This window comes from Amphiprion ocellaris, chromosome 6 (genome assembly GCF_022539595.1).
Source record: "Amphiprion ocellaris isolate individual 3 ecotype Okinawa chromosome 6, ASM2253959v1, whole genome shotgun sequence".
Taxonomy (NCBI): Eukaryota; Metazoa; Chordata; class Actinopteri; family Pomacentridae; genus Amphiprion; species Amphiprion ocellaris.
This window is the reverse complement of record NC_072771.1, coordinates 18,209,927-18,225,424: the sequence shown is the minus strand read 5'-3', so window position 1 is coordinate 18,225,424 and position 15,498 is coordinate 18,209,927. Positions and strand designations below refer to the sequence as shown.

The following is a 15,498-nucleotide window of genomic DNA, read 5'->3' as shown; positions in this document are numbered from 1 at the left end:
CAGAGCACTGCACCTGTTTAGCATTGTTTTCTTGTAACAGTGTCAGACTCACTATGTGGACAGTTACAAAAGACTAAAAATGCACCAAGGTTATTTTTTTAATGCATTCTTTTGCTTTCCTAATACTTGACCTTACATTACCAACAACATATGCATCATTGGATGCAGGTTGTGGGTATGAGCCTGCCATTGGCCGTGCATTTCACAGCTTTCTGGTCTCCTTTTCAAAACCCCTTCACTACAGAACACAGCAACCTCAGGGCTGCAATGTTTCACACTAAAAATTTCAAGGTTTGCTGAAGTTTTGGATTGTACACTAAATCAGCTGTGCTATATTTTTCCCTGCATGAAAATATAACAGTAATACAATTCCCCTGCATTGTGAGGGAACTGTCTGTGCATCCTATTGTTTGTCCCACCCAGGACTATTGTGATTGGTTTCAAGAAATACAAACATGCCAGAGATTGATGATGATGGGGTGCAGCCAGACCATTCTTCACAGCATTGTGTCGGTGCTAGAGAATAGCCTGGCTATGACTGAGACTGATACTACCCACAATGCAACTTGACTAGGTTTAAGTTTTGGTAGTAGTGGCTGATGAAATTATTACTCCACCAAAAAATGCGTATGTTTGTCTGTTTGTCTGTGTGCAACATTACTCAAAATTGACTAACAGGTTTGGATCAAATTTTCAGGGAAGGTCAGAAATGACACACGGACCAACTGATTAGATTTTGGCAGTGATGCGGCTTATAGTCTGGATTCACGGGTTTGTTAAAGATTCCTGTATCATTGCGAGATAGCAGCACTGTGCACTGTTACTATGACAACAAGTGAATGCTACATCAGCTGCCTGCTGACGATCGCATGATTGCAATCCTACTATAAATCCACCACTGTGGACTTATCAGGACTAATCAGTCAGAAATCACATGACTGAGCAGCTTTGACGGAGTGCCACACTCACTGAGTGCTTTTCTTGTTTCTAAATTGTGGCAAATTTTTGTTTTTTTGTTTGCTTGGTTTAAACTTTCATTCTCTCTGGAGCCACAAAAGCCTTATTACAACTGGTATTACTAAGCAGTACACAAAGATCACCATTCGTGGCTTTAAAACAAATGCACATCTTGATTAAAAATTGTTTATATGGAATGTGAGGAAATAATTTCTGGAAAGATGCAGTTTAAACCTTCAAATGTGGTTTTTTAATGCTTTGGGGTAAAGGCAGCAATCTCAAAAAGGGAAATCTGGATGAATAAAACCAAAATGATCTATATACCCTGATACCACCAAATGTAAATGAGAAAATTTGTATTCCATGCAAGTGGACTCAAGTAAGTGGTTGATTTTACAAAGTACTGTGCTGTCAAGTTCTATATGACTGTTCTGATGAGACTATATAACATCCCCATCTGTGTGCAACACTACTGGGGCCCGATCAAGCACCAGAGCCAGGAACGCAGTCAAGCTGCAAGACATCGCGGGTTTAGAATTTGAGCCTAGAATGACATCATAACAACGTCTGGCTCAGAAGCGTTTACCCACCTTATTGCCATTGTTGTACATGGCCACCAGGCACAGCAGATGGTACATGTGCCCGCACTTGCCAAGTTTGCCCACCAGCTCTGGCTTGATGCCTTTGTGCTGCAGGACGCCTTCATAGCCTGATGACATGACCAGCCTCTCCATGCAGATGGTACAGTCCTGGAATAGCCAACCAAAATACTTCAGCTGCCATTCGACTTGTGCATGACTGTGTATTTGTGAGACTTGGTTCGGACGTTGAACGGTGACAGATTGCATCTCTTGGTGGGCACGAAACTTTGAAGTCCTCTGTGTGCGTGCGCCTTTTTGTGTCTTTTTTCTTACCTCATCTGGCAACACTTTAATCTTCTCTGTGTATCTTCGCACCACATCCTCTGGGTTTTTCCCTGGTCACAAAATGAAACATACGAGGAATGAGATGACCATTAAAGAAAAGACAAACCTATTTAAATCCAGAAACCACAAGTTTCAACTGAATAAAGACAAGATGGTTCTCCACCTGGCACTTAATTGTCATCTGAACATAGAAGATAAAAGCTAGACCTTGATCAATCAGTTCAGTGATCACTCTGACCTGGTCACCTTTTTTTTCAGATAAAAGGGTGTGAGTGTGCATGTTATACACTATAGATCTGTGATGTTGAAGAGGAGGTCACCTTCAAACTGGCACACAACAACCCGCCGTCCCCACACTCTCTGATAATCCCTGTGTGCAATCAGGCTAGCATGGCTGAGAGCACACCCACAGCTTACACCCCTAATACGCTTACAGGCAACCTCCTTTCCCCCGGAGCCTTTGTTTGTTCAGTTGAGGGACAGCCAGTGAACAGAGGCACTGAGAGCAGTGGAAAGAGACTAAAAAACACACCGAGGTACAAAGGGTGGGCAGAGGTGGCAGACAGTTGTGAAGGGAGGGAGGAGAGAAAACAGAAAGAGACTGGAATACGCATTTTATTCTACTGCTGTTTGATGGCTTCATTAGCCGGATCAAGAATCTCTGACTGTTTACTCTGCCGAAAGCAGAGCAGGATAAATCTAAATCTCCCCGCACAAGTAAAAAAAAGCAGAATACCATTCCTCTCGCAACCCTCCAATACGTTTGATGTTTCTGCAAAAAAAAAGTACATGCAGGTTGCACATTTTGCTGCTGCCTCATTCACTCAGCTAACATTTATAAGGTTCATAATTTCTATTAACTTTTCCAGGAAATATTCTAAAAACAAATTAGAGGGTAAGACCCAGACAGATAGCATCTGTCTGTGAGTTTACAGTCCTGGTCTAGACTGCAAAAAATATCTGGTTATGAATCTGAGCATTTTAATGAAATATTTTAAGCACGCACACATACACACACACACACGCACACACGCACACACACAGACACATACACGCACACACACAGACACACACAGACATACAGTTAATATTCATCACTTAACTTTGCATTTCATGTGTCATGTTTAAATTTCAAAGTTTCCAATTCCATATCTAGTGCTACCAGATACGTTAGCATTTAACCCAGATCTGGCTACAGTCTCACACAGCTCATAGCATGACTGTAGGTTCTGTTATGGTTTGAGATTATTTAGTTTCATGGAATCATCAGAAGTTACAGATTTTCAGAGGAAATTACATTCCATGAAATTACTCCGTTTAAACTCACCCAAATATTTAACTTTGCTTTTTATATGGAGTATATGGAATGACATATGTGCCTATATAGAGGCAAGCTCTAGGCTACATGAGCAATTGCTTCATAATACAGTTCTACCATCTGAATACTGTCTCCATTTCCCTATAATTAGCATCAAATAACCTTTTCCTTTGCGGAAACTTTCTGCAAATTTACATATATATCATTTCCTTCTTAAGAAATTAGATTAAAATTTGGGGCCGGTAGAATAAACCGTTATCACGTCATCTTCACACAATTACATCTGCGTCTACCGTAAAGAAAAGCTCTTAAGGGTTGACTGAGAGGACATGTACGGTGCAGAGATGGAAACTCGAAGCCTCACTGATCAATTGGGACAAAGGCTCCCTTGGGAGGGCAGCAGTATCCACAGCCTGCATCGACCAGTACTTATTGAAGCCCAGAGCCGTCCAGCTAAACACCAGATCTCCTCTCAGACCAGCTCAGTGCAACAGACCCTTGTTAATTACTTTCTTTACAACTGCCTCTGCCAGCGTTACATCTATAAACTTGTTAATCAAAGCTTTACCGTATTTAATCATAAATCTGAAACAGAAATCATGATTACATTTTATATGAGCTTTTTGGAAGGTAAAAAAAAAAGTTTTCTAACTAATCCTCAGCAACCTTGAGGAGGTTATAATTAATGTCATCTTTATAGAGCTTAAAGTGGAGGCAGTTACACAACAATTAAGGATCCTTTAACAGTTTATCTGGTAGTTTTGTTTGCACGCTAAACAACAGACTCGCAGACAGCTGATACGGAAACCATCGCAAAGCTTGGCAGGACAAAGACAGTCTGCTGCCTGTCAGCGGTTGGCCTGCTCCTCTCCTCAGTGCATTTCCTATTAATTCACGCATTCTCCAAAAATGCACAATAGTGGTGTTTCTCATTATTTGTCTTCTGTGTAAATCCTTCTCTTCATACCCTCCGGCTCACCTCTCCTTAGGTGCTTTTTCTTGGTTTTGCGGCGCATGCCATTGATCCCTGGCACAGGCTTCATGTCGCTCTTGTTGATGGGTGGTGGGTGCAGTATGGGCTTCGGGGCTCGAGTCAGGCATACCGGCAGACCTGCAGCGCACATCAGGATACCTGTCATACCTGATGCATATGCAGAGCAGAGACACACATACACACACACATAGAAGATAAGAGAAATAAGAGCAAACATACGATTTAGAATTTCTTCACAAAAATAATCCTTTTTTTTTTTTTTTTTAGCCAAACAGATGCTGCTGATGTGGTCTAACCTGCTAGTGCTGGGTGCACTGGTCCAGAGCCAGTCAAGTTCTTCACTGGGAGCGCAGGAACACTATAAGAGAAAAGTAATAGAGAGTGAAACAAAGCAGTAATAAAGAAATAAGCTCTTCAGTGTGTCCCTGCTCACATCATACATCCACATAGAGGAACTCCCCTTTCTATGTGAGCAGGGGGAGCTTCTTATCATGCCAGTCCATTCGAAATTTACATTTTTTATATCCCTTAAATGGCACTGTGACCTCTAAAACGGACAGAAAATTGTCCCGCTGCTTTTTACACCGCAGCCGAAAAATCCTGAGAGCAGCAGATAGTTCTGCTCTGCACGCCATGAAAAACACTCAAGTTAAAATGTCACATGTGCTTCAGCGCAGAGACAGAGACGACTGCAATGGGATGAGACAGCTTGACTCATGTACAAAGCACTGCAGCAGAGCCTGATTCAGGATGACATCTGGACGGGTTGGAGTTCACGGGAAACACAGACGACAAAGACAGTTGACTTGCGCGCTCTTCAAGATCTGTGGAGCAGAGCAGGCAAAAGCACTCGGGGCACTAATATGAGCACACAAGTCAGTGAGTTTCTCTTTTCATTGGACTGGAGCCTCAACTCAACCGGCATCCCACAGCACAGCGGAGCGCAGGAACAAGTTGCCCTTCCTCGGGTTACAACCAGGACTCTGTAGCAACTCAAGTCACAGCAAGAAAAAGCCGTTATTTGACAGAAACACTGCAGTCATTAAAGCTTGTATTAAATCACGCCGGATGTGGTTTGGATGTGAAGCAGCGGGACAACCTCAAAACATGAAGTTAAATCTCAACTTCAGGATAAAATGACCCCATTTACACTGGAAATAAGCATCCAGACTAAAGCTGCAATGTGTGTAATAACTATGCTCTGCTTTCTAATTGTACTGAAAATGATTCCAGACAATTTGTAGCGTTCAGCTGGTTATTCAGTGTCTTTGGGCTAGATTGATGCTGTGTTGTTAAATGGAAAAAGTTAGCAATTAGCCAATTTAGCAACTATATCCCATAGGAATTAGTGAGACCAAAACAAAGTGCTATAAACTCTGTGTAAATAAGAGCATCTTTGGCTCAGTGTCTGCTAGTAAACGGACAACTGTTTCCCAAATCAGCTTTATAAGATGAGAATATGTCAGGGTTGTATTTACAGCTTTTTGCGCCACTACCAAGTGGTAAAACAATCAGTTAATGGAGGCCTGACAAATACGTTCAGTGTATTTCCCTCCTAATGAAATGTTACCAAAGCAGATTGTTTTAATGTATCGATGCGCTGCATTATGGCTTAATGCTGCTGCCTACTGTCAATATGTGAAAGCACATTAAATTGAGAGCCATTATGAAGCTGTTCTTGTCCCTTTCATTTGGTAGACATGGTTGCGCTGAAGGAACCAACATTATAACATATTGAAATCTGTCAGGGCCAAAGAAAAAATAATTTTAAAAATACCAAATGCAGGAGCTCAATTAGCCTTTTAAGATGAAATGTGTAAAGACATCAACTCAGCATGGAGACAGCAATAAACTTGTTTTTTCTCAGTGCATTCATATCGCAAATCTTTTAAGCTGAACAGTGTGATCTACAGGAGAGCCTGTATAAGACAAAATAAAGATAAAATAAGACATGAGCTTCCTGGAAAACATGATGGGCAACATGACACACTGATGAAACATTTTGTTAAAATACTCACATTTGCATTACTGTCCATTGCAGCAGGTAGCATCATGACACTCAGTGGCTTGTGGTAGTGCAAAAAACTAGACAAACAAACATGCTTTCGGAAAAGATGCTGCACGCAAGACCACCAGTGGTCAAGTTTATAATAGCCTAAACCACTTGAGGTTTTCTGAGAGACATTTTATTCACACCTCCTCTAGATTCATCATGTTATACAGCTTTGTCATGTGTAAACAGAAATAGCAAACATACAGTCTCATTTACTAGACCTGTTTGTTTAAAAAGTCATTTTGTGTACAGATCAAAGTAACAAAAGTCTAGATGCTCGCTGCTTTGCTCTCTCAGTTAATCAACAACAGACAGACACGACTGCACATATACTTTTAAATCTCTTTGACCATGAAGCGACTGAGGTCTTTGGCCCTGCAGCGCTGCACAAATCCGCCTCAGACAGACGGCTTTGATATTAGTGAGAGCCTCTGTTCCTGTGCCAGGGGAAGCCCTTCAATAAGCTGAGTGCAATAACAAAAAGGGACGCGAGGGCTGGCTGAGACGGATGTGTCCTATCCCATCTCTGGAAAGGACTCGGACGCACTGTATCTCCCACCAGTGGACCAGAAACCCGGATCAGCAGACTCCTGTTGCGTGTCTGGACTGATGTGTCAAAATATAAGTACATGTGATGTGCAGCTCGGATAAACGCAAGCATGACGAGTTCAGGAAACCACGAAAGGCTTGATTTATTTGAGATTTTTTTCGAAGCAAAGATGACAGCGGGTAACTTCACACCTTCAACCGCAGCAGAGGATCAGGTGAGCTCACCTCCTGCAGTCTGTGCTTGCAACAAAAACTAACCAGTCGATGCCTCACAGCTCAGCTGCCCTTCACTCGATAACAGTAGCAGCTTGAGTCAGAGGTTTGCAGTCTCTTCTGTCTGACCGGAAAATGAAGGCAGAGTTTGTTTTCGCTGTTGAAGAGAGTGTGAAAGGAAGAGGAGCAGCTTATTAAAACGAAATATCAGAAATAAACGTGATCAACTAAAGCAGGAGCTGATACTCTGCTGGCTGGTGGGAGAGTCTGTCCTTGATTCAAACATGCACTTAGGCCTAAATCAAATCACAACACGCCATCAACAAGATGCCTCCCTTTATGAGCGCAAGTATAATTTCACACAGAGCACCATGATCAAACAAATTCTTTTCATAAGGAGAAGAAATGGGACGACACACCACAATAGCCCTCAACACCATCTTCATCGTGTGCCGCCTGCACATTTTGCACCAACTGTAAGCTCACAGTGCAGCAGATCTGTCAAGGATCTGTAACATAACATTAATTAGAAATGCCTTTCATCTTTATTGCTTTTCAATTCCAGCAAAGATCCTGCTATCAGGTGCAGAGTGTAGAGCATAATGAATATGTTGATAAAAACAGCTGCACCGAGAAAAAAAGAAGCAGAAGCAGAAGAAAAAAAAACAGAAGCAGGAGCAGCTACTTATGATCCTTATCGGCTAGACGGAAGGAAACAAGCCAACACACTTATCTCCGCCGTGTTTGTGGTAGACAGATGCATATCTTGCAAACAATCTCTCATCCCGTTTTGTTATTTCTGTAATGGTTGTGATCATTTATTGTATCTATATGCTGCAGAAACTGCTCTCTCAAGAGGCTGTCCTTAACCAGCCAAGCAACCTGTAGCTGGTGAGCAGCTGCTGCTTTCCATCTAATTCTGATTCTCTTGACTTGTTCTTTGATTTGGAAATGTGCACTTCTGGAGGCAGTGACCCTCTCCGTCATGGCTGACGCCTGGAGCGCTGGGGTTGAAGACACATGTCACCTCCTCCCACTGTGCTGACAATCCCCGACGCTGGATGGCTTCCAGGGTTTGACTCTGGATTTAACTTTTCCCTTCTGCAGAATTCTTTCATCCATCATTCATGCTAAAAAAAACTATGTCAGAGTCTGTTGTTCCGATGAAACTGGCACTTTTAGGGTTAAAAAAAAATCAATGATTCTGAACAACAGGCTCTGTTGGCTTCTGCTCAGATTTTTCAAGCAATTATACCTCATCATCGGTGTAAACAAGCAAAGACCTTGTGCCTTTCTGCACTCCAGTTCTGATGAGACACATTCCACAAACCACAACCTCTGCGTTTCCTTTATGCTGCCAACTCTAATTTTTCTCTTCCTCTGGACTTCTCCCTTCTCTCCACCTCCTCTGCATGAGAAAAGTTAAGCCTGGCTACACCCAAATGCTGCAATGTCTGACCACAAACCAGTGCCATTATCAAGTAATACATCCAGCTGCCCCACATATCTAATCCATTAACACCACATTAATCGTGACCCCTGCTTAGTTAGATCTTGAGGGTCTCTGTCCCTCTTCTGCCTCCCGCTCAGCATCATCCGTCTTCTCCTCGGGGAATCTCCAGCGTGCCTTAATCAGATGTGATTCCCCAAATAGAGACACCACATTAAGCCGAGTTGAGAAAGTGCTGACAGAGGGCTAATATCTCCTCATCTGTTTATTATGCGCTGTAAAGACAGTGGGAGGGGGGTAGAATGGAGAGAAGTCCATGAGTGCTTAATTGCATATTGATGTGGGGAGCAGCAGGCAGAGGTGAGCCCTGCCCCCCTCCTGCTACAATGGAGATGGTTGTAGGGGGGAATATGTGTCACAATGTACCTAAAATGCCCCAAAAATCAGCAATAATAACGAGTGATTCCCAAATTACCCCAGTTTGGTCCACATGAGCTTTCATGATTTATTCATTTAGTTCAGTGTTAATTTTTATCGTAAGGGGAGCACCGGAGCAGAGCGGCAAAGCAGCCCACTGAGGGATAATGATCTCTGCACTCGATACACTCGCAGCCCTCCAGTCAAAAGCCAGACTAGAGTTCTAAACACAAGGAGCTCGTAAACACAGCCGGCAGCAGCGTGCAAACACATGCTATTCAAAAGCTTTTTCTTTCAGCTGATTGAGACAGGACAGTTGTTTTTGTTACCTTTCATATTTCACCTCTCAGAGGACAGAAAGTAATATTTAACAAGTCTGTCTAGAGACATACAAAGCTGGCCTCCAGTCTGTTCAACACAGAGAGAAGGCGCACAAGAGGAAGTGGTTTGAGAGTGAAATTCTTTCTGTGTTCACTCCACCACAACATATGTCTCTTTTCTTTATCTTTCAAACAGGCAGCTGACTCGATATCATCACGATGCTCCATGTCGTGACAACAGATCCCACATTGAGAACTTTGGTTCATATTTCATCACAAGTTTGATCTGCAGATGAAATAACTGAACACATTTACATACACCTGTATTATTCATATGATTTTGCACTTAATTGTAGTTAGTAATTTTAGCTCCCCTTTGACATGTATAATAAATTTTATTAACATTTACAGCTAATGTGATTGTATGCAGATTTAAGCTTCATTGGTTTGTCTACTGTTGTGGGGCACCCTGAAATGGAAGCAAATGTAAAAACAGATTGTTAATGACAAAATAGTGAAATTTATAAGAGAAAACATGTCTTCACTGGGCAAATTGAGTTGACAAGGTGTTACAGTGGCGAACACTGACACCTCACAACAAGAGACTCTGGGTTCAAACCTGGGTTCATGTTTGCATGTTCTCCCTGAACCTATGTGGGTCTCCTTCAGACTCCTTGCACAGATTTGACTGTAGGTGTGAATGTGAGAGTGCAGGGTTGTTTTTCTCTGTGTTTGGCCCGCAACGGACTGAGAAGCCGTCCAGGATGTGTCCTGCCTCTCACCCAATGTCAGCAGCTGTAGCTCCCATGCAACCTTCTACAGGATAAAGTAGATCCAGCTAATGGATGGACAGACTAGATAACTGCTGATGAACCCTGCACATTTGTAACCACTATATATACTAGGACTGCCCAATGATATTGGCATCATTATTGGTGATAAAATGACATCAGTGGGTCAGTGCCGTAAGAGAGGGCAGGTTAACATGTTAATTCCACCCCAGGAGAGACTTGATGATTCCTGCAATTGATCTGAAAAGTATGTGCATACAACAGCATATACACTACAGTTCAAAAGTTTGGGGTCCTTATTTTTCAAATAAAGGTAGATTTTTCAATGAAGATAACATTAAATGAATCAGAAATACAGTCTAGACATTGTTAATGTGGTAAATGACTATTCTAGCTGGAAACAGCTGATTTTTAATGGAATCTCTCCATAGGGGTACAGAGGAACATTTCCAGCAACCACCACTCCTGTGTTCTAATGCTACATTGTGTTAGCTAATGGTGTTGAAAGGATAACTGATGATTAGAAAACCCTTATGCAATTATGTTAGCACATGAATAAAAGTGTCAGTTTTCATGGAAAACACAAAATTGTCTGGGTGACCCCAAACTTTTGAACGGTAGTGTACAACTGGACAAAATTAAAGAAACAAAAACAAAACCACATCAGCAAAAATCCACTATCATGCATCCCTAATTTATACTTATAAGTAACTGTTGCACAGCTATGCATTATGTTTGCTACAAAAACATTGGATTCAAAACATGAGCAACTTTTTATCCGGTAATTTTAAAGTATGTCATAAATGTCACGACAGATCTAAGATGTTAATGCTATTGTAATGTAAAATATAGTTACATTTAGTTTTCTGCTTTCTTGTAGACCTGAAACAAACTGCGGATGCATTAACTGGTCAACTGACAGAAAAATTCACTATTTTGATAATCGTTTCTGTTATTTTTTTAAGCAGAAATGTCAGTAACTCTTCTCCTAGATTCAGCCAGTGTGAACCAATTCAACCAATTATTCAAGAAAATACTAAAGAATTAATGATTAGGAATTGATAAATGGGTTATCTTTTGTTACAGCCCTGCTTCGAGCACATCCAACAGCGATTTGAAAAACAAATCCATAGCAGTCTGCATCTGTTGCTACTACACTGTACAGGTGGTGATATGTGGGCTGCTCAGTAATAAGATAAACTGATGTGTTGACACAAACCAGCAGATGGTGCCACTTCTAATATTTGTGCATGTAAGACAGATGCATGAAGCAGTACAGCCCCCACCCCCGTCACAGCCCACTACCAAGGGCTCCTAGAAACAATAAAAAGATCAATATCTGAACTGCAGCCTTCTTCATCAATGACACACGGGTCATAAAAACATGTGCGGCACCATGCTGCCTTCTGTAAAGGTGAAATCAATCACACGTGAGTATTTGTCCGTCATTCCAGACACAGCTCGGTTGTTTATGTATGTAAAGCAGCTGAATAAACCCATGTAAACAATCCACAACGTGCCAAACACCTTCCTTGTACCAAATACCGGTTATATTAGGGCGTGGGTGTGTGAAAAAACAGATCTGATGTTTTACATTCTGTGTGGGTTCCTCTGTTATCTGTCTGCAGCACGCTTGTGGGGCTGTGCGAGGGAGTTCACATTTCAGTTTGTGTGTGTGTGTGTGTGTGCGTGTTTGCGAGCTCTCATGTCCTGCTGTGTGTATGTTAACCACAGTCATCCTGTATGTCGAGCCACTCGCCTGGGAACCGATGCACTCCGCCTCACCCCCTCCCACCCTCCACCCCCCCGTCTCTTCCTCTCTCTCGCTCACACCGTCTCCACAGAAGCCTTTGTGCTGCGAGGTGAAAAAGTCACAATTCATCCACAACTCCGCGCACCTGAGCCTTCGCTGCACTCTTAAAATACAGAAGAAACATCCCTGAGTAGGTCATCCCATGCTGACTTTCTCTACCACGAACACCACTGCACAGAGATGCATCATCTCCCACCTACTCGATGTACAAAACAAACACCACGGCCTGCTATGGCGAGCACAATCCGCTGTACAGTTCGGTGACAGCGAATTAGGCCACAGAAAGTGAAAGCGTTTGTGCCTGGGTGAAGGACGGTATTATTCAAACATGCAGTAAGTGTGTCTCTCCCCATGAGCGGCGAGAACAAAATGGAATCAAATTAGATCAGGAGAGGGTTTATTTTAGTAAAAGAAAGCAGGATAGGGGACTGAAGTATCGGTTACAACGCTAACACACTTCTTTTCCTTGGATCCTTTCTCTGAATCGCTCTGAGGTCACAGCGCTCTGCAGAAGCTCCCATTTTTCCTTGATCCATTATTCATTCTTCCCCAGTGGAGCTCTGCCTCCATGGCAAATAGGTTTCCACAGCTACACCAGAGCCCGTTTCACATGTCTGACCGTGCATTCACACTCACACACACCCAGCATGAAACAAAGACGCCGTCAAACTCACACACTTTTCAGATATTCCACATACAATGTCAGACCGTTTCACATCCCATGACACAACAACCACAGCAGCATGTGATAGTAACAAATTAGTTCAAAGCAGAGGCAACACAATGATCCAGAAGAGCTGCAGTATTTCACGCCTATCGGGGCCAACATAAGCTCATTATGGAGCAGTAACCGTCGCAGACACACATATGGAAGGAAAGGCTTCTTGCTCAGGAAAATCATGCAAAGGAAACTGAACTGGACTTTTTCTGCAGATGCACTGATCAACATGTTAACAAGAGCAGTCATAAATCAGCAGAGGGCAAAGGGGAACAAGAAAATGAGTACAGTCGGCCCGACACATTCAGGGTAAAGCTTTGTGAAGTGGACATGGAGATAGGTTCCTGGCTTTTTATATCCACCCATTGCCTCAGCGGAACTGTAAATTCAACTGAGTCTGAGAATAGTGCCATGGCTATAGCAAGTAAAAGGCTACTGCAGACTCCTGAAAATAAGAAAAAAAGACTAATGCATGATTTGTTGGCAGACATCATTACCCTGGTGGGATGGCTCCTCTGGCAGTTCCCATGGAAATGCGTTGAGTGCCCGGCCGGTTCAGGTTGTTCTGTCCGTTGATGGTGAGAGCGTGGTGGCCATGGGCGGATGAAAGAGATGGCATCACAGGGGAACAGGGGAAGTTGGCAGTGGACAGAGGCAGCTGCACCTGTTCAGCTTTAGCTTGCCCGCCTCCTACACTTATGTTATTGTTGTTGGTGCCGGAGGAGCCGGATGTTGGAGACCAGAGGGAGGTCCCCGCAAAGGTGTTGCTCTGCCGCACTACAGTGAGGGTTCCTGTAGCGCCCGGGTTGCCCGCCGTCCCTCCGTAGAGCTTCCGCCGCTGAGAGGCCAGAATAGCGTTAGAGGCAGCTCTCGTACTGTTCACAAGGATGCACTGCTGGCAGGAACAGGGCTGGCCGGAGCTGGCTCCCACGGGCCAGGACTGGGACTTGGGGATGGAGCCCATGATGAGCGGGTAGGCCAGGTCCATCCGTCTCCGCAGGCGTCGCTTGCGCTGGCTCTGCCTGTTGGTCTGAGACATGCTGTTAAAGTCGATGAGGTAGCAGAAGCCCAGAGAGGTCAGGTCCAGCCAGGGGTGCTGCTTCTCGTATGCGTTCTGGATGGTCACACAGATCTCCATGTCGTACGGTGTCCACGAGCCGTTGTCGTTCTCCCACTCCCATACCACGCCTTTCCCCGGGGCGGACGATGGCTCATAGAAGTTCCTCTGTACTGGTCTCATGGTGCCTAAAAGTAAAGAACAGAGGAGAACGTAAGGATGGGTTTTTGTTTAGAAAGTTGTTAAAGCATTTCATTCCTTGTAATTTAGCATGCCACAACTAAAGCTGGGGGACTTGAAAGAAATAGATTAAAAAAGGAATTTGCTTTCAGTCTCTAGTGTGGAGCAAGACCCAAAAACTCCTACATCCTATAACGCATTACATTTTCTGTAACACAACTGAGTAGCATCTTTCATTCCAACTCCCTCACTCCTGAATGCCAAATTCTTTTAAATGCCACACTTCCAGTTTGAAAAGCAAGAAGTCTCAAGCCTGAGCCAAGAAATGCCAGATGATGTAATCAGAGCTACTTATCATGAGTCGCACTTCTCACAGGCAGAGTGGTGCTCCTCATGATGAGTAGCGGGAGCTTCACGTGTAAAATATGTGCAGTGTCTCTTGAACGCCCTGAGGTTTTGAAATGTGCGTTAAAAATTGCCAAAATCACATCCTTTCAAACAGAAAGACACAATTGTTGTATCTCATCAAAATAAATCATTGGCAGTAACCAGACTGTAAAAAAATAAAATAACATCTGCACTCCTTGGTGCAAATGTGAATCCATTCAGCTGAGACCAACAGTCACATGACAAAATTCAGGGACTTTTTGACTGAACTGGGCTGAACTGCAGGATGTGTTTACAGAGAGTAGAGAGGAGACAAGTACAGAAACAAATTGAATGAAAATGTAAGTGGTAAAAAATCAGTGGTATGAGTCACACCTGCGGGCACTTAGAAAAATGTACATGTTGACTCCATTTTTTAATTTTTAAAAAAATGAATAGTCAAAGAAATGTAACTTCATTTTTTCCTTCCAATGATTTATGTTATTGTAACTGTGCCATACCGCACAGAATACATTTGTGTTATTTCTGCTTCCAGTCATGGTTGTGCTGTTCCCATAGAGGTACAGGACTTCATATTGCAGTGAAAAATGAACTCGCGGTGAGTTAATGTGGCAGGCACAAAAAACACCCTGAAACTGCTTAGGGTTCAGAGGGTTAATTTACTCTAATTAATTACATTAACCATAGACAGAAAATGAGATGGTGGTAATTTAATGAGAAAAAAAGATACAAGATAATTTCTGGGTAGACTGTACAGACGGAGAGCATTACTTACATTACGGCAGCTATTTTAACTAAAACTATGTGAGCTTGAGATGGCACCTTTTCATTACAATTGACAATTAACAAAGTAAATGAAAAACTGTGTAAATTAGGAATAAAAAACAAAAGACAAACTGCTGGTGACATTAGCCTGAGGCAAGACGAAGTTTTAATGGTTCTGCGGTTTCGAGCTCGGCGGGTAAGCTAACAAGCGTTGAGACAGCAACGTGGCCAGCTGATGGAGATGAGCTATAACATTCACTACTTGCCTGAGGGAATAACAAGCAGGGGTGCACACGTTAGTAAAACACCCTCACCCCAACAAGCTCCCGCTGTGTGTTAAACTGCACACACAGAACTTCAGGAACAGACACATTACCCATAATGCCATGCTGTCTGCACTCTGCTTGACATGACGACAGACAGGAGCTGGTGGCTTTGTGCTTCTGTCCCTCTGCTGATGGCCACTCAGCTCCCACCTCCATTATAACACAATTACTGTGGTCACATGGGAAATCAGGACACCTTAGCCTATCCATCTCCGTGCCGCACGTCAGCAAGGATATCCAGGCGCTCCGGCAGAAAGCATCACC

At 43.1% G+C, this 15,498-nt stretch overlaps 1 protein-coding gene across 2 annotated transcripts in view; it reads right to left on the bottom strand.

The window, feature by feature from the left end:
• dtx1 (deltex 1, E3 ubiquitin ligase) overlaps positions 1-15,498 on the bottom strand; it is a 57,775-nt gene that overhangs the window by 8,864 nt on the left and 33,413 nt on the right. Inside the window, exons 3-7 of one of the 2 annotated variants that reach the window (XM_055011511.1) lie at positions 13,017-13,764; positions 4,492-4,553; positions 4,181-4,312; positions 1,872-1,933; positions 1,548-1,706 (exon numbers count right to left, since the gene is read on the bottom strand). In XM_055011511.1, the coding sequence (XP_054867486.1) occupies positions 1,548-1,706; positions 1,872-1,933; positions 4,181-4,312; positions 4,492-4,553; positions 13,017-13,764 (1,163 nt within the window). Of the gene's footprint in view, positions 1-1,547; positions 1,707-1,871; positions 1,934-4,180; positions 4,343-4,491; positions 4,554-13,016; positions 13,765-15,498 lie in introns of both variants that reach the window. The other variant, XM_023295065.3, reaches the window with a different exon arrangement.